General features: G+C 38.2%; 1 protein-coding gene across 2 annotated transcripts in view; it reads right to left on the bottom strand.

Moving 5' to 3' along the window:
- Window positions 1-14,529, bottom strand: part of phf14 (PHD finger protein 14) — a 116,654-nt gene extending 102,125 nt beyond the window's left edge. For both annotated transcript variants that reach the window (XM_088928998.1, XM_088928997.1), the window contains exons 1-4: window positions 14,434-14,529; window positions 11,071-11,181; window positions 7,583-8,232; window positions 6,816-6,960 (exon numbers count right to left, since the gene is read on the bottom strand). In XM_088928998.1, the coding sequence (XP_088785124.1) occupies window positions 6,816-6,960; window positions 7,583-8,232; window positions 11,071-11,181; window position 14,434 (907 nt within the window). In that variant the 5' untranslated portion in view covers window positions 14,435-14,529. The remainder of the gene's footprint in view (window positions 1-6,815; window positions 6,961-7,582; window positions 8,233-11,070; window positions 11,182-14,433) is intronic.
- Between the last annotated feature and the right edge of the window lie 5,079 nt (window positions 14,530-19,608).

The raw sequence follows: 19,608 nt of genomic DNA, 5'->3' as shown, positions 1-19,608 counted from the left end.
ATATGACACACTCTCCAAGATGGTATTTTGGAAGGGCAAGATTGCAAACAATACCAGCTAAACAGCTATGGTTGTCTAAGAGGTTGATAAGAGGAGGTATCACCAGTAGCTGCTTAAATTCTGTCTTTGTCATTGCATCAAATCATCATTAGCTCGATACTGTAGAGTGTTGTACAAACATATACCAAGTGATGGGCATTTTGTTTTAAGTTGATGGGAGAATTAGAACCAGCATTGCTGAGACAGCTCTCAAATATCTAGTAACATTCCTGGTATGTATTTTGAAAGGGTCATAGCATTAATATTGCTGCTTAAACATGTAGAAATGTGTTTCCATTATGAAAATTTCAATGTCCTAGAAATTGTTTCAACTGTGAATCTTTCTTGAAGTTACAAGTATTGATGATCTTTTCAAACAATTCAAATGAATATTTTTAAAATGTAAAAGATGTACAGTATATTCACCCATTTATAACAAACATCAAAGATAACCTAAAGGTGTCTGCAAAACCTGAGATGGCCCTGGCAAAATCTTTTTTGCCTGGAATGACCCTAAACAGTCAATCAAAATCATCCTGAAGACATGAGTTTCACAGTAACATTAAGGGACACTTGGGTGTCATGATGCAAAACAGGAAAGAAAAATATGATTGAGACCTAAAAAAATCTACCGAACCTTGCAAAAAAAAACATCCTGAACATCAAAAGTAAAGCACTACACATTAGCACATTCATGGCCACCTCCATTCATCACGTTCTGCTACAAGGACTGCCAGAAAGAGCCAAGCAACCTGCCAGAGGAACAAGAGCAAGGCAGGAAGCAGCATCCAACACGGTTTCTCATAGAGCCCAGGAGCCTCTTGGGGGTCGCAACCACCAGCTCCTAAACACCTGGTCAGCGGCAATACAAACTGAAAGAGCTGTGCAAAATCTAGACCCTAGTCTCGCTTTTCAGCCGCAATCAGAATATTGTCTTTACTTTTAAAAATGTAAATACCCTTGCCCTGTAGGACTGATAAGAGTGAAACATACATTGGTAGAAATGGTTACAAACAGGGAAGAGTGAAGCCTTCACTTCACATGTACAAAGTACAGTGTGTGCAATACACAATTCTTTCAGCTTTCCCAGTGAAATCAGCTGTTCTGCTCTATCATTCGAGTTTTCACTGGGACAGCGTAGTGCAATTCACTTCTCTGATTGTCTTGCTACTGGCAGGATCATTGCAAGTTGAGCAACAGCTGCTTGTTCGGTTGGGGGGTAGCTGGCACAATATACTCTACCTGCTTACACAGACACTTGGGGTAATTCTCAGTTTTTGTAAGGCAGATGAAGGACAAGAAGTTGTTCTTTTCTTGTTTTATGAGTTCAGTAACTTTGCCTGAGCAGAGACCCACATTATCAAGTGGGTGAATTAAATGCTATAATAAATGTGCTTAGTTAGTTAACGGGAAAAATGTTCTGCATTTAATGTTCTTGAACTTGAGGTGAAATTTTCCATTGCAGTGAACCACATATTAAGCTGATTATTTAAATTAATGGAGTCTATTTATTGCATTATGTGTTTGCTTTTTTTTACACAGTAGCTCATATTAATATGCTTGACAAAATCTACAACAACAAAGTCATTCCTGGTTTACATAGTGCTCCACATAGTTTATATTACTAGACATGACCATTCTGATAAATGACTCTTTGCATGAATTTACAATAATTTCTTTCTACGGCTTGAGTGTATGTCAGGTTCTCACATTCCATATCAACTGTACATTACTTGACTAAACTCATACTGCCTATACTCCACCGACTTTACTGCATGACTTCAATAGAAAAAAAGGCTTCTACTTGAAGCTTTCCTGAACTGTTTATTCCATTACCATGTATTTATCTTTCAAACATAGTAGATGTGTGTACACCAGTTATTAACATGTCCATTGCATCTGTCCAATCAGTTATTGACCATGTGTTAAATAAGAAAAACAAGCAATAATCAACCCATAAACAGTAATTACACTATTAATTATGTTAAACAGTCATTTGCTGAACATATAGGCTATTTATTACCTCTTTTGAACTGAATGCTAGAAAGGAACAGGCTGGAAAGCAAGATGGCCCTGTGGCTAAGGATCTGTGCCTGTGGCTAGAAGGTTGCCGGTTCAAATCCTGCAGCCGGAAGAGGAATCCTACTCCGTTGGGCCCCTGAGCAAAGTCCTTAACCCCAAGCTTCTCTCTCCCAGTCTGTGTGTCTGTGTGTCTCATGGAGAGCAAGCTGGGGTATGCGAAAAGACATATTCCTAATGCAAGAAATTGTATATGGCCAATGAAGTGATCTTATCTTATCTTCTTTTCCATTAGTATACCAACACCAAGGGAAAACTGTGACGCTAAGAGAACACCAAATGGCCTAGACTCAAAGCATGATATTTCCATGTCAATGTTCCAGGCCAGCAGTGATTAAGCCAGGATTTGCCTGCAACTAGAGGTCATTTAGGCCTCTTGTTATTGGTAAACAGAATCATATGTGGTGCATTATTGATTAATTAGATAATTGGTGAAGGGGGTGGGGGGGCTGAGTGTCACATTGTCACATGGGGTTAATTTAGAATAGGATGGCATGTAAAGGGACTGGCAGTAGTTTTTCTTTACTGTATACTGCATAGGTTTGTTAGAAAAACTCTCCTTGCATGGTGATTTTTCAACGTGCTTAGGCCTCATGAGCCACCTGATGAGAGGTAGGCCTGACAGTCAAGAAAAACAAATACTGTAGATGGTAACTTTTAAAATGATAAAAAACGGCCTTCCACCTTCAAATCCCATTTTCATATAGTGCTACCTACCCCTAACAAATTGAAAATATTTGAAAAGGATTAATACTGAAAAGAAAAATAGAAAATAAGCTAGAAGCTAACCACATTCCTTGAGACGGTCCTATCTTGTATAATAGTAAAACCAGAGTAATCGAGTGGCTTTAGCATTCTCTATGTCACTCAGAAGGCTGACATTGCAAAGCTGTTTTGGTACATCAAAGCCACTTGCTGTTTCAAGGTTACACTCTGATTTAGTGTAGCAATACAATGAAGTATGTCATGTCAGAAAGTATCATACACACTTGGCACTTTGTCAACGATAATTCAACTAGGCATCCCCTTCTCTGTTAATCTCTGGCCAGCATAGAATGGAGAAGGTTAGTCAAACATTTCTCTCTCCTTTTTAATGAAAAGAATTAATGTACATAACCGAGCAGTGTACCAGAAATTGACAGATATATATATATACAATTTATATATATACAATTTGAATGTCTCAGCTAAGCAAGAGGCAATAAAACAGTTTTTCCTCTTAAATAATTTAATTGAAACACATACAGGTCAAGGTACTCTGTAGCTATTTCAATCCTTAATGGCCTGTAAGAGGATTATTTTAAAATATAATAATTAGATCTTAAATTCTCCAAAACGGCACTCAGCTCCCATTTTTAAAGTCAGCAGGGAGAATTCAACTCCCTTGGATGTCTGGAGTAGGGAGTAAAAGCCTGCTTTAATAAGCATGTACTTTGTAAGGATTCAAATGCTTACAGAAGTATGTAAGCTTAAACTTTTGTAAGAGCAGACTCTTACAGTCACCTTATTCAATACATTCAAACTCAAGTCAAACTGACGGTTTGCTATCTTTGTAATTCTTAAGAACAGAAAGCCTTATACACTTTCACATCGTATATATATTTGCTCACTTAAACTGTACCAACCTTGCTTTCCATGTTTTTTTTCTGCGCAACATGGAAAGGAAAATGATGTCCTTAAAATATTAAAAAGCACTCTTGATATGACACTTCGGGATTTAAGAAAGTAAGAAGTAAGAAAATGAGTAAGACAAAAATAGACCTCAACACAAAACCTCTGAGAAAAAAGCAAAACCAACAAATAGTTCAGATCCCGACTCTCCTGACAACTTCAGAGAACTGAATCAGATCTTGCACTAACATTTTAAGACAATAAAAAATTGTGAATGGTGCTCCTTACTAAGCTGAAGGACACACATATGAAAAGGTAATATATGACTGTAGCTATGTGTCTGTGAACTATGCTGTCCAAGAAAATGGAGTCCAGCTATTACTCATACTAGAAATTATATAAATGTTTCTGAAGACTGCTTAAGAGCATGTGCTTTAAACAGACTTAGTGTTTCGCTGCCTCTACCAAGAATTAAATTTTTCTCCTGCTGAAGCTCGTAACTTCCTGCCAACTAAGCTTCAGAACATAAGACAGTTACAAATGAGAGGAAACCATTTGGTTCATCAACCTCATTTGGTAGTTAATTAATCCAAGAATCTCATCCAGCCATTTTTTGAAAGAAATCATATTCCCTTCTCCTGTTGATATATTTAAATACACGTCCACATAGTTTCCCACTCGTGCCCTCCAATTACTGCTTATTCTGAAGTAATCCACTGGAATAACTTTGTCAGTACCTTTGAGGATTTTGACTCCTTGTACCATGTTATCATGTTGTCTTGTAGTTTTCTGTGTTCAAGACTAAAAAGGCTTAGTTCCTTCAGTCTGTCAATTTAAGTTATTCCCTTAAGCTCCAAAATGCATCTGATTTCTCTTCTCTAGGCAGATTCTAGAGCAGCAATGTCCTTTATATAACATGGTGACCAAAAATGTACACAATATTAACACATTACATAACATTACTGGACTTAATTATATGCTTTTAAACATATATATTGGCATTGTTGGCCTTTTTAATTGTTTCTTAACACTGTCTAGAAGATGTAAATGAGTTGTCAAACACCTCTCCAGGCTCAGCGTTTCTCATTTTTCCCTATACTTTGTTGTTTTCCACCTGCATGTAATACTCTGTACTTGTCTATATTAAAAGTCTTCTCCCACATGTTTCATGAACTTTTTGAATTTTATTCAGTGCTTCTACAGTGTTTGATAATCTTCCTCATTTGTTAGCATCTGAGAACTTGACTAGTTTAACTATTTCATAGTCTAGATCGTTGATATAATTTAGGAAGACAGTGGTCCTAGTATAGATCCCTGCGGTACACCACTAATTACATCACATCACATCGCATTCATCCCTAGCCTAAACCCTCTGTTAAGAAAATGTAAATGTTACTTAATTTTATACACTACCTATCGCTACTTATATACTAGTCACTACTTATAATCTATGTCATTTTGACCCATCTCCATGCCTTCATACAATAAACTAAAGTCTAGCAGGCATATTCCTAATTTAATCATTATCTACTACAGTAACTAGTTACTACAACAAAGCTGTGAACTGGTAAATCTCTGTACATGTAATTTGCGCTCTTTGGAGTCTAGTCTTCTTCCCATTCCCAAAACCAGGCTTCGGACACTCTGTGACTTTCTGTTCTGTAGCTGCCAGGCCGTGGAACGATCTTCCTGCTCATATCAGATTTTTCAAGCTATCTTAAATCTCCCTTGTATGCTCTAGTTTTTAACCATTTCATTTTGTGATTTAGTTCTCAAGGGCAGCTACCAAGTCTATTACTTGCACCACTTAAAGAGTGTATTATTTTTTCTTCTAGTCTTTTTTAATCAATTCATTTTTTTCTTCACAATGTCAACCTTTGTACCAGGCAAACTGAGAGTTTCAAAACTTATTAGTTATACTCCATGTGGATTTCTCTCGGTTAAATGTTTTATAAACATAGTTCAAAAACATAATACAAAAATATGTTCAATTTTCTGCTTCTGTCCTGATTCCCACTTTTTGAATTACAAAAACACGATACTAAGAAAATAGATGTGTCACACACCTCAGCTACTTACAGTGAAATATTTCAGCTCAAATTTATAATAGAAACTTGCACATTTATCATCTCATCTCTAAAAAAGACAGTTATTTATAGGATAGTCAAGGTTAACATAACAGATTTAGTTAAACACTTAGTGTTAAACTAAGTTTCAAAAGCAGAATTACATATCTAGCCAATGAAGACTGCATGAAGCTGGAGATAATTTAATGTCCTTAGAAAACAGCTTTTGTTTAAACAGGTTAATAATCAAAACAGACATGGGGGCATGATTTTCTTACTAACTTTAGAACAAATCAGGAATAACGCAGTTGGTACTAGCGCATCAGTTAAGAAACAGCAGTAATGACCCCTGAAAAAACAGCAGCTATAGCTATTCCCAATGGGGCTTGATTACGTGGGTTCAGACAGACTCAGCACCACTTATTAGACAGAGGCAAACTGCGCTGTGCCACAAAATTTGGCCTCCTGCTGAGGGGAAATTCTACTCCATCTAGGTTTCAAGGGGTTGATCTAACTTCTGTAACATGATGAGTGCCACTAAGGACCATTACAATTACCACTATAAATAACATTTGTGACAAATATATTAACTTTAGGTAAAATATTCAAGTAAACATGATTAAGAGGTCTTCTGGAGGGTGACATTCAAATCTTTCTCTCGAGCAGAATCATAATAAAAAATGTCAAAGTACAAGAAAATGGAAAACTAAAATATTTGTCATGTAACAATGCACAAAAGTACAGCAGAAACTAAGCTCCTTACATAGTTCACTCATTTTGCAATGAGAGCTTCACTGTTTTGGTACATTTTCTGCAACCTTTATTTGAATATGACAGACTGGTCAGCAATTGTTCTTAATCCAAGAGGTACTTTTAGATGTTCAGCGTTTTCTTTATGCAACCAAAACAAGTGCTTGGACAAATCACTTTAATTCAGGAAGTTTTGTTTTAGTCCTGCCAAGTAATTGAATACTTCTTTATCAATCCAAGAAAAAGAAGAGCAAACACAGATATAGTTACCTTCATGCACTGTCACTCCACAGTTGTCACACTGTATAATTTCATCAGCGTCTTCACTGTTATCGCCTAAACAAACGCAGCAGATCAGAATATGATCCATCTTCTGTGAGCTCCAGTTCTGGCTTTTGTCAAGCAGCAAGGAATCCTACAATTTTGAGGAAAAAGAAACATTTGTTAAAAAACAGCCTGGAGTACCAGCCTAATTACTTCTTGCATGGGAAAAAACAAAACAAAAAGAAAAACAATATTTCTAATTAGTCTGTGCTGATTGTTTGTTTTCAGCATTTTTATGTCTTTCCATTTCATATCTAAATATGTTTTTCCTTGTACTCTGCCAATCCAGATTCTATTCTGTACTCCATACACCAATGAGATGCAACAATTATCAAGGCATGTTAAGCAGATTTAATATAAAAGGCTTTAAAAGGGCAAAAGAGCAAATTTTTTGCCATCTGAGTATTTTTATCAATTACAATAAAACCATTTGGAACAGATTATGGTGAACATCTAGAAAATAACTAAAAAACGTTTTTAGGAGCTCAACAAATAGCCGTTGTACTAGTAATGTTTTTAAGGATATTTGTGTCACTTTTGCTTATCCACAGTGACAAATTTGCAGCCGTTTATAAAGCAGGGTGTTTGCTTAAAGAAGCTTCAGCAGCCTCTCACCTGGGATTTGAACCCACAACCTGCTGGTTATGAATCCAAAATCTTACCCACTGCGCCACACTGCTGCCCATCATCACAGACAGACCAAGGTCTGTTACCTCTGTGTTTTTTCCATGTGACAAGCTCAAGCTGTCATTGGTCAGCTCTTCATCATCTGCACTGTGGGTTTTGGGGCCTTTGGTTTTCTTAGGATTTTCATCTTCGCTTCCACTGCTGCTGTCGTCTTCGTTCTCGTCGTCGTTATCCTCATCTTCGTCGCTCCCGCTGCCATCGTCTTCCTCTTCGCTGCCCCCTTTCTGCGCTGCGGATCTGCCCTTTCTCTTGCCGGCTGTGGGCCGCCAGTCATTGTCGTCTTCGCTGTCGTAGTCGTCCATCTCATTCAGGTCCTCCATGGTGGTGAAGTCCAACATGGGGCGATTGCGACGCAAATTCCACTTCTTGGGCTCCGAGGCCGACTCTTCCGCGCTCCCGCTGGCACCAGGGTTGGCGCTGGCGCCAGGGTCCGTCTCGGGGCTTCTCTCGGCTTGCTTTTCGTCGCTGGTGGCCCCCTCGTCTTTCTCTCCGGCTTCGACAGACTGTCCCTTCGGTTTTTCTTCGTTGGGGCTTTCTTCGGAAACCGGCTCTCCAGCTTCGTCCGCGCCAGCTGGCTCTTCGTCCTCTGAAGCGTTGGCTTCAGAGTCGCTTTCCGACCCGGCAGCGCTCTCCTTCGATCCATCATCGTCACTCCCATTCGCACTTCCTTCGGACCCTGTCGATGTAATAATGATCAACTGTGAACCAACGGGCTGTGCTTCAGTCCAACTGCTGCCTTCTCTATAGATACTCATCCAAGCAGGATTCAGATTTAGCACAATACATCTTTAAAAACAATTCACAGGCTGCACAGCTGATACCAAAAACAAATGACGGACCACAGAAATTTGCTTTTGCTATATCTCTAAGGAAAAATGAAGAAGAAAATGGTTTCATTTCATAACAAGAAAGATCAAAGATATATGGACTTCTACGCATCTACTCCTCTTTCAAAAGCCAGATACGTTCTTTTATGAAACACACAGCTTTACAGTGTTAGGAAAAAAAAGTTTGGATCCTGCAATGTTGCAATAACAAAAACAGCAGTAAAATATTTCCCAAAGTAGTATGCTGACATTTCCTTCCTTCCCAGATGTAAAGGCCTCGTCTTGCTACTTTACTGCAAGTGATACTCAGGAGAGCCGTGGATTAGCAGGAGTTCTTAAATCTCATTATCAGATATTTGCCTGTTTTCAAGCAGAAACCCACAGCCACAGAGGTTACAGAGATTTTGTGACTGTGAAGGAGATTCTTCGGCTCAGCATGTCTCCATCTGTTGCCTGGTCAATAAAGTCACAGTGGAAAGGTGAGGAAAACCATTCCCACTCCTGTCCCATCGGAATGCAAAGTCTACTTCTGCTCTCCTCTGCAAGTCTTTAGGCAAGTCTGGTAAGAATGCAGACTCAGAATATGAATAACAAGCCCCAAAGAATCTGACATGTTCTCATCTCCTTCACCACTGCAGCTGAACCAAAGAACCCAATTTGAATAGAGGTACTACTGGCACTCAAATGAAAGGTCCCTTTGCACTGATGTACGAAACAACTGTATGTATAAAATGTATGTATAAAACAACTTTTTAAGAATTCACTGGAAACAAACACTAGATGATTGTTACCGTATTTTGATTTGTGGAACTGTGTGAGTTTCTTGTGAAACTTACAGAGTAGTACATATTAGTGCAGATGAGTATATTATGAAGTAAGGAAGCTGGATATGGTTTTGTGGTACAGTTACACTGAGATGGTTATTTATTATTTGTGCGCATGGTAAAGCTATTCAAACTGAAAGAGTGATTATTAATCAGTGTACTCAATTTTCCCTTCTAAAAGGGGTTAGAAAGAACAATCATAACATTGTTTAAGATTACAACCATCCCAACCACAATGTCAAAGAAAAGTCCAGGGTTCGAGAGCCCTCTGATGGCATCACCCTTGTGAAAGGGCTCAGCGCGCTGCACAAGTTACAGGAGTGACACCACCCTCTTCTGAAACCTAGACAGTATAAACTCCACCACTGCAGAGGAGTCTGTCTTTTGTCGTTGTGGTGTTACCCACTGTCCAGCAAGGGGCGCTGTGCATGCTCAGATCCCATCAGCGGCTGGGATCGAGCCCCAGCAGGGCCAGAGAGAGCTGCACTTGTCACACTTCATCAAGACACAGCACAAAAATCATTTGCTTCCTTGTTAACCGCACTTGGAACAATCTGATTAATCCTGATCAAACAAGGAAAAAAAATAGGATTATCTTGCACAGCCTTTTAATATTTATTTTGCCATTCGGTTGCCTTTCAATCAATATATGATTGAGGTATCTATACTTCCTATTCTGAAAAAAAAAAATCAATACCATTTCCATTCCAATTTCTACTGCATTGTTATTCAGAAAGCAATAGACTGAAAAAAAAGAATTCCATTATCAATACCTAATTAAATCAGTACATAGTTATACCAGTGCATTCTGTATTACAATATATACAAATGAACTAAAAAGAAATAAAAATAAAGAAATGTATCCATTATAATTCACTGTTGCTAAGGTTATGAAGAAATACCTAAAAGAACTCACTGTGATAAAAAAGGAAGGATTATGGCTCTAATTCAGATAGGAGGAGGAAGAAAAAAACATTTTGTGCAGCATACTGCTTAGTGGAAATCTACTTAAAATGCTGCATATTGTTCACAGTTCTGCTATTTTAACAGAAAGCAAAACATCACTTAGATTAATTATAATTAATATGTACATGTGTGCTGCAAGTCTACAAATTCTGACACTAATGCTCTTCAAGATTCTTAGAAAAAAAATAACTCAATATCTGTTTGTGAAAGTGTTGGGTAGTCTTGCTCTTCTTACCTCCTATTACATTAATATTGTTCAATTTTAGATTAATTATATACACCTAGGTTAAGGCTTAAGTTGATACATCTCCCATCAGAGCATACAATAAATTCTACAACTGAACTCAGTTTTGATTAAGAAGCTAAAAGATGTTAAATTTTTTAAATTACACAAGTATTTTAATAATGTCTTAAAAATAAACTATAAAATTACCACCAGAGGCACATAAAGCAAAACAAACCTTCCCTAAAGGCATAGCTATCATCCTTGTGTCATAAAAGCCCAAATGGAGCACAACATGAATTAAAGCCGAATCATTCAAAATTCTACTTTGTCTTCCTCCCAAAAATAAGTTACAAGAGATTAGTTTTTAAAATTACGAGCATACTTATAAATTATTATGAATGAATGTTTTTTTTCTAGTCTCCAGTGACTAAATCAAACCTTGTTTAATGTAGTTAGTAATGTAAGTGTTCCAAAGAAACTCCAAAATATTATTAAAGCCTGATGCATCTATGCAATTTCTTTGAATGCATGACAATTAAACTTGGCTAGGTCCTTAGATTATTTCACTGGTGACAATTAAAAAAAGGTTAGATAAAATAAATAGCCCACTTGGTGACAAGAGTAATTTTCAGCTTGTAAAAAAAGGATGGTTATGCATTAATAGCAGTTACCTGAAGCATCACCAACTTCAAAATCACTGTCGTCCGAGCTATCATAATCTAAAGCATCCAGCAGAGAAGCTGCCAAAGGCTTCACTTGTCTTCTCTTTGAACCGCGTTCCACTGTGAACAATAAGAAAGTCAGAATTCATTAAGGTGCAATTATTAAAGAGAAAAAATATATTCAGCATTTATAAGAACTTATCCCTTTTCAGTTGTTAAAGAGGTACAAAGGTGCCCAGGTACCAAAGGTGCATTGTCTAGAATTTATTTAACACCTGCTGGTTTAACAATTAAGAACCTGTCACTTAGGTCACATGAAAAACCTTATATATCTATACAACAAAATGCTAGTCATCAGAACATAAGAAAGGTTACAAATGAGACGATGCCATTAGGCCCATCCAGCCTGTCTGGCAGTTAGTAGCAAATTGATTCAAGGATCTCATTCAGAAGTTTCTTGAATAAAGCCAGGGTATGTCCTTCAACAACACGGATGTGTAGCTTGTACCAGACAACCGCAATTCTTTGTATGAAGAAGGGCTTTCTGGTCTCAGCTTTAAACGCACTTACATTGAGTATCCATTTATTTTTTATATATAATTTAAATACTCTACTGATTAGCATGAACACTTCCCTCAACGCAATGATGTCAGAGAGGAATGGGCCATTCCTCCATTGAGCCAGTATGAACTCCATCCTCCCTATGTGGATACAAGGGCTCATAACAGTTAATGGAGATCTTATCATACCGCTAGCAGATTAGGTATGAAATTAAAAATGTTCATTTTGAATTTTAAAAAATTAAGCCGTGTAAGATGACCCAGGGAAGGTACCACATACCCTGTGTATGCAGACTGTGACAACATCGCATTGTAAGTCACCCCTATCAAGGCATTACCTAGACCTTAGGTATTACAAATACTTTCATACTGCCTTAACATCAGGTAGAAGGCTTTAGATGAGACAGTCCACAGCTGGTAGGACCATGTTATTGTTTTTGTTATATAACAAAATGATGCACTTGACTTGACTGTAATCTGTAGCGCACAATGACATGTGGGACACACTTACTCACTCCCATGTAAATGTAAAATCCATAACTATAACAGATAATTAAAGTTGTTTTTTCCCCCACCTAAATCAGCCACACAACTGACTGTCAAGTACAGAGGTTATCTGGCCCGTGCCTTCTGAACCTGGGTAGCCCCAGAACAGTCAGTGGAGGGGCTCAAGGGCACATGGATGAATTGTGCACCTTTGCACATCACATCGTTGCCTTACAGTTTTGCGTGTGGGGTGGTAAGATGGACTTTGAAAGTGTTCTACCCCAAACAATGTCCTGTCTTCCATGTTTTCCCAAGTAAATGCCCATGTTTCCTCAATCAGTTAGCAGCCGTCCTGAACCCATCGGCCAGAGGGCCCACATCATCAGAGAGCACAGAGATCATACAGCCTCTCAGCTAGCGCCAGGCTCATATCTGCTTTTCATTTTAAGAAATATTCCCTTCTTACCGTTCTAAAATTTATTTTGCACTCTTACTGTTCAAACAATACTGCATCCTTACACTGAGAAAGAGTAGGGCTTTCAAAAAAAAAAATTTCTCATGCACACAGCATGCAATTCCGGTAAAAATGAAAGGAATTGTTGTGATAAAACTCCAAATAGAGATTAAAAAATCGGCTTTGTTTCTGCTCCTTCCAGTACTGGACAAGCAAGGTAACTTTTCCAGCAAGGAGAGCCTACGTTGTGAAAAGACTTTTCCAAAGCAGCGAGAGAGGGGTGAGGAGGGAACTGGCTACTGCTGACTTCAGATCGACTGATGTAGGCCTGTTTCGTACCCTGAGTGAATCTCTAGACAGTGGCTCTTCACCCCTTTCATCAGAATCCCACCATCGGCAGGACATATCAAATTACACGGTACAGACTTTTATTAAAATAATTCGACTTGTATTATGTCTTCTGCATTTTTCTGCGTTTTGCAAAGGTTAGTTTTTGCATGCCAGGCCCTGAGCTCAGTAAGACAGGCTATAGAAAAGACTTATGATTGACATGTCCGTTGAGGCTGCATGCTGAGCTCTGTACAGGTATAGACTGCAATGCAACAGCCAACCCTGCATGTGCACTGTCGCCTGCCTCATTCTTGAGGAATATTTTCAGAATAGTTTTACACTTCACTCGTGTTAGAATGCAATATTACATGAACAGTAAGATGTCGCCAATACGGATTATAAATTCAATACAAAATAAATAGAACAACTGGGAGGAAATATTTCTTAAAAAGCAAGGCCAAAAAAGAAAACCAGGCGTTAGAGGTTTTACCTACTGTATAAAGTGTCGTTTCACAGCAAGAACCGCAGCAGGGTACTTGAATATGAATAATTTTAAAACAAACCTTGGAAACCTTACATCTATAAGACAATACAATCACACAACCAACAACTTTCGAAACAAATGATGCTTAGCTAACACAAATAGGCTTTTGGTTTTATACAAGCTGCATTTTAAGAACTTGCACTTTTTTTCTAAAACTCTCAATTTTCACATATAAGACAACTTCGCAAACTGCAAATACAAGTGTGTATCGTAACAATATCGATTGTTCTAGGTCTTCAAACATCAGAAAATACTGCATTTGGTAACACTTCTCCTGATGATGATCAAAGTACTGTACTACCTACAGCCTTCCTGTTCCACCGACAGGTCTGAAATTCTTTACCTGGGTACTTTCAGGGGATATCATGTAATCGGAAAATCAAAAGATACCAGAAGCAATTATCTAGTTCATACCATATTACTACCTCTGCACAATAACCTAATTGTAATTAATCACAGATCATAACGGTGTACATTGTCGCGAGGGGAAAATAGTTCAAACTAAATCGAATAGCACTCTGTCTAGTTTGCAAAACTACCTCCGTGTATTAACGCATAATTATGCACACGGAAACTTCACGAAAATCGCGAATTAAAAAAAACAGATCCGAGATAGGAAAATATTGTTCCCTGTGAAAGCGTGGCTCCACACAATACATTCAATCTTAATGAGACTCCAACAGCACGTCACCCACTCCAGCAGGAAACAGAGCGATGCTTATTTAATAAATCAATCCGGTGACTGGTTTTTAGTCAGACGTCTTCTGAACAGGAAACATGCAATGGTAAAAGAAATAACCTAAAGCCTTCAAATTGTCTAAAGGGGGGATCTATGTCTTATAACAAAGCCAGGCCTCCGACTATGCTCTAGCCGTGCAATTAAAATCCCTAGCACGTCAAATATCAGCTTGTCGCCCGGCATGGCTATTTTTTTAATAGCGACGCTTAAAAGCTGCATCTACACCAGAAGTAATGCAATTTAAAAGAAGAGCACTCACTTTATCGGATTTCACGTTCAAATTTGACCACAAGAACCAACACAAACACCTCCTCTTCCCATCGGCCTGCGTGCTACGTTCTCCGCACGGAGTGGTGACGTGTGTGCGGGTGGGCGGGGCCTGAGGCCCTGGCGGGGCGGAGCGCGGCGCTGTGATTCAGCGTGAATGATCAGCTGTAGTCTGAGCACGCTGGAAGAGCGAAGGCACGCAAAGCACCTTCCGGACATTTGTTAAAAAGTGGGTAAAAAAACCCAGCAACCAGAACCTAAAAACGATCACAAAGAAAAAAAAAACAACAGAATCAGGTTCTTGTGCCATTGTTTTTAAAGAGACAACTTGTTTTTCAAATATCTCTCTTATCTTCTTAGGTAGCTGGTGTTCTGCTGCTTTTTAAGGGAACATATGTATTGTTCAGTTAAAAATCTAATAATAGTAAACTGGGTATCGTTTCTCCAAAAGTATTTTAAAATCTTCATTTTTTCTGGCTTCATTATTGTTCCTGCATTTGAAATAAAAACATGCCAGGTTCCAATATTTTTTTGTTATTCAGTACTTTACAATGTCTCTACCAGCAAAAATATATTCTAATTTAAAGATAGATTTCTCTTCTTACAAACAGTATATTTTGTGCTCAATAGAGAGCTCAAGTCTGAGGGGTTTTGTACCCTGTCAATAGAGCCTGACAACCTAAACATGAATATTTAAATCGTCTCTCTAATTTACATACAATAATGACCTTAAAATGACCTTGCCACCTTAAGACAAATAAATTAAGTTATTAAATTATCTTGTTTAAAAGGAGTTCCTAGTTTCAGAAGAGTGAAATTTAGTCAAAATGATAAAGACAGTCTTACTGATGTTAAGATCACATTACAGCTTTTAGTGCTTCATGCTTTGGTAAAGAAAAAAAATGCTTCAGGAATTTGTAACATCTGGCGGATCTTTGATTTGATCTTTTTCCGTTGATTTCTGGGAAAACATACACAAGCTGTGTTTGCGAATGCACTGAGTAATTTTCTTTCCTTTTCCCCGCATGTCTTCTCAAGTCTACAGTCACAAACATGTGACTAGAGCTGATCAAACACATGTGTCAGGAGATGACAGAATTCCCCAGTCACCTGTGGGCTTTTCCCTTCCATACTGCTCATTCTGGGAGCACTCTGTAACAGTTGACTCTGTGTTCTTGCAGCGCGGGTGATGCAAACCAAATAGTATCTTGAAGCAACTGCAAAGCAAATACAAGAAGTACTAGGTTTATTCCATGCTGAAAAGAGAAGAAAGAAAACAAAACGTTTAGGCTGTGGAGCCTTCTTCGGGCACTTACACTCGAAGAAGGCTCCATAGCCGAAACGTTGTTTTCTTTCTTCTCTTTTCAGCATGAAATAAACCTATTACTTGTTCCTTTGCAGCCTACGCATGCTGACGCAGCTACCCTGTACCTGAAATACAAGAAGTGTTATCTTTCCCTTAGTGAATAGTCTCTTGTGTCCACTGCCTTCCCAAAATAAACCAGAATTTCCTATACTACAGGAAATTCATTTTTTCTACTCTATATGAACTAAAGAAACGCAGTATATCAGACTAGGTTTGTGTAAAGCAGTCTTGTGTTAGAGTGTCTTACATCAGACATTATTTCTATTTAATCTCCAAGACTAGTCAAGGGATCCAGTAATTTGCCCAGGTACAGTCAGAACCTGACCTGAGAACTATTTAAAAGTGTGGACATTTGTATGAAATACAAATATACAGTATGCATTGCTGACTCTAAGGTGGGCCTTGAGTTCAATTCCTGGGGTGCTATCTACATGGATCCTTTATGTCCTCCCCGTGTTTATGCAGGTTTCCCCCTGGGTGCCCTGGTTTTGTCCCGCAGTCCAAAGACATACGGGGTACTGTAGGTTAACTGACTTTCAGGGGAAAAAAAACTGGCCCTGGTGAGGGTGTGCGTCTGTGTGCCCTGTGATGTGCCCTAGTGCCCTGTCCAGAGTGTATCCTGCCTTGAGCCCATCACTTGCTGGAAAAGGCTCCAGCTCCTCCATGACACTAAATAGGGAAAAGAGGTTAGTAATTGGATAGATGGGCGCATAAACACACACAGTTTGCTACTGTGTGTAAAGCTCCACCGTGGCAGAGGAGCAGGCGGAGGTATTTGCAGTCAAGGGAGTGGCACAGTGCATGCTCACAGCATGGGAGAGACTAGATTTGGTCCAGTTATGTGCTTCATGAGCTGCACTCCTGTCATGGGAGCCGTGGAGAGAGATCGGCGAGACAGGAGGACCCCATGCGTAGCAGCAGGAACGGAGCAGACACGGGGGTTCAGTCCGGCCTCAAGGTATCGGGCGGAGTCGAAACGAGATATAAGCCCTCAGGTAGCAGACGTGGGGCGACCTGGTGAGGCGAGCCTCTCGACAACCGATCCCAATGCCGAGCGAGGAGGATAGGGAGACCCGGAAATATAAAGCCCCAGACAACAAGACACAGCGGAAGAACAAGTAAAGCACAGGGAAACCAGGAACAGGACAGAGAAGCAGCGCCCTCTAGATGTAGAGGGAGTGAGATCTCCTTACATTTTCATTGTGTCACTTAGCTAAAAGCAGAAGCTGGCCAGTTTTCTGGAAAAGGGTCAAGTGCATGTTACCAATCTACATTTGACTCTACATTGTTTTGAAACATGATTACTTAAATTAGAGTACTGTATGCTTATTTTGTTTTGGTACTAATTTTTAGTGGAAGAAATTTACATATGAGACAGCAACTTTGTTCAGTATATAAATACTAATAAATTATATATGCCCACTACTCTTTAATATTTTTAAACTGCAGCTAACAGACACAAAATAAGTTTATTGTATCGCCACTCTAATTATTAATAATAGAGAATAGCATTTAGGGTAAAATTTGCTTGCATTCAAACAGTACAGCACATGCATGCATTCGTTTTCATTCCGAGTTACTCTGGAAAATAAGTTCAATTATTTTACAGACTCACATCTAAGCAATTTAACAAGTAACCTGAGCGTTATCACAGTTTTCTGCTGCGCCTAGTGTCAGTCTAGTCATAATTTATTTCAGACGTTGCAGAAGATTGTGCAGGCATCCTTGAAACATTCTAAATCCCTGCTTGCTTGGAAATAATACATGACTCTGTCATAACCTTGGCAGCTGCAATGTTAGGTTTTCACTTCAGGTTTATAGTAGCTTTACATTTTATCTGTCTGTGGAAGTACATTTAATGAAGTGAACAGAAAATGTTATTTTTAAAAAGTAATGGGTGTACAGTCAAAATGTGAGGTCACTGTGTCTTCAATAGTGTCTATGCACAGATATAATCCACAGCTTTATCACTGGAAAGCTTTAACAAAGGAAAACTGAAAGTAGAATAAAAGGGAAACATTTTGGCAGGTCATTTGAAAGAAATAAACTATTTTCTGATATATAAAGCTAAAGCTTACCCTATGTAAAGAAGATTAAATTGTTGTTCTGAGAAGATATGGACAAATTTATTTTGTTGAGGAGAGCGAATTCCTTCTGGAATACATTCTGTTTGTTAGATCGGGCTCTTCATATTCAAACAGTTTGAGAACTGAGCATTCATGCAAAAGAAAACCTGAACAGCACAATTCCAAATGATCAACATAACTACTGCCACAACAAATTCTGCTGTCTGTAAATGAGATCAGTAGTGATCTTTGCACCTTTTCTGCCTGCAAATGAGCTGTAGTGTTTTTACATGAGCAATGTAAATGAAGCACTCTGGGGAGAAAGTGTATTAATTGCGCAATGCATATTGAGATATGTCACCAGGTTTATGTGAAGCTTAAAAGCAAGTTTTTAATGGCATGTTCCTGGTACAGTTCTGGGTTTCCTGTTCTTTCGGTGTGCCAATGCCTTTGTTTTGCACAATACCGGGCTGGATTTTCTGCTTGAATTTGTCAGGTCAAAACATTTTTCATTTTTCAAGGCAAAGAGGTTATATATTGAGAAAATGCTGGTCCCTGCATCTCAAACAAAATACTATAACTGGGGGAAAAAATAACAAAATACTGAGCTACACAAGATTCTCACATTGTCCTTTGACAGCAACTTAATTTCTTATTTCCTGTGGCTTACACTGAATCACATTCATTTGAATTTTAGTATCAAAAGGAAACAAGGTGTTATAAATCCACATCAAGCAAATGTTTGTCTTTGAAAAGAAGAAATGTTGATTTATTTTTATCTAGATAAACTGTAAAAACCAACAGATTTGATTAAAATTACTTTAAAATTGATGAGACTGTTTCATTTTTAGGTGTTGCAGGTAAATGCTGGCCTTTCAACTTACAGAGTATAAAATAATGATATGATTAATGAAAACTAATGGTCAACTAAAACTGCATTCTTGTTGAAGAGCTCTTTTTTGGGCTGAGACTAAAATGTTCATGATGCTTGTTAAGAGGTCTGAAACAGATCTGTAACTTATCGCAATTGAAATCTGGATCTGACTGGATTTGTTTCACTGAAAAAAAAAACATTAACTACAAGAAGCCATAAAAAGCTGTCTGTGATGTTCAGGTAATTTTCAGGAATGAAGCTTGACAGTACATAATAAGATACTCTTGTAATGGGGAAAGTCATTACCAAGGGGTCTTGAGTATCACAGAAATGAATATTATTTTGTCTTTGCTGCACAACAGTTGTTTTGATCTTTGCAAGAGATTTTTAACAGAGAAGACAGACAATGATCCTCAGGCATCAGAATCAAGGCCATGCTCTGAGCTAACATGAGCACACAGGAATGTGCTTTGACATCCTTGAAAAATTGCCTTACAGAGTATCCAGATTTTTTTTCCATTGGATTTCCAATAGTCCTTGATGATAAAATCTAAAGCTCTTTCATTTATTTACTTTTACACAGTAAGTCTATAACACCAAGTAGTCAGAGAGATGCATCGGATTTAGTTCTGATAATGTATGTATTGCTGTGTACTGTACCTGGTAAAATAAACGTATTTTGAACTAAAGGGGAAATCTCAGGTTATTATACACCATTATTAATTATTGGATTAATCTAATAATCCAATTAGTATAATTTATTGAATTTAATTTGCTTTGTGAAAAGAAAAAACAGCTATTTTTTAATCTAAACAAAAATAGGATAAATCTGCAGTTCAGATGAACTTTTAAGTGGTACGT

This window comes from Atractosteus spatula, chromosome 12, assembly GCF_055471065.1.
Source record: "Atractosteus spatula isolate fAtrSpa1 chromosome 12, fAtrSpa1.hap1, whole genome shotgun sequence".
Classification (NCBI taxonomy): domain Eukaryota; kingdom Metazoa; phylum Chordata; class Actinopteri; order Semionotiformes; family Lepisosteidae; genus Atractosteus; species Atractosteus spatula.
The sequence above is the reverse complement of the archived record's forward strand: the minus strand, read 5'-3'. Positions and strand labels throughout refer to the sequence as shown.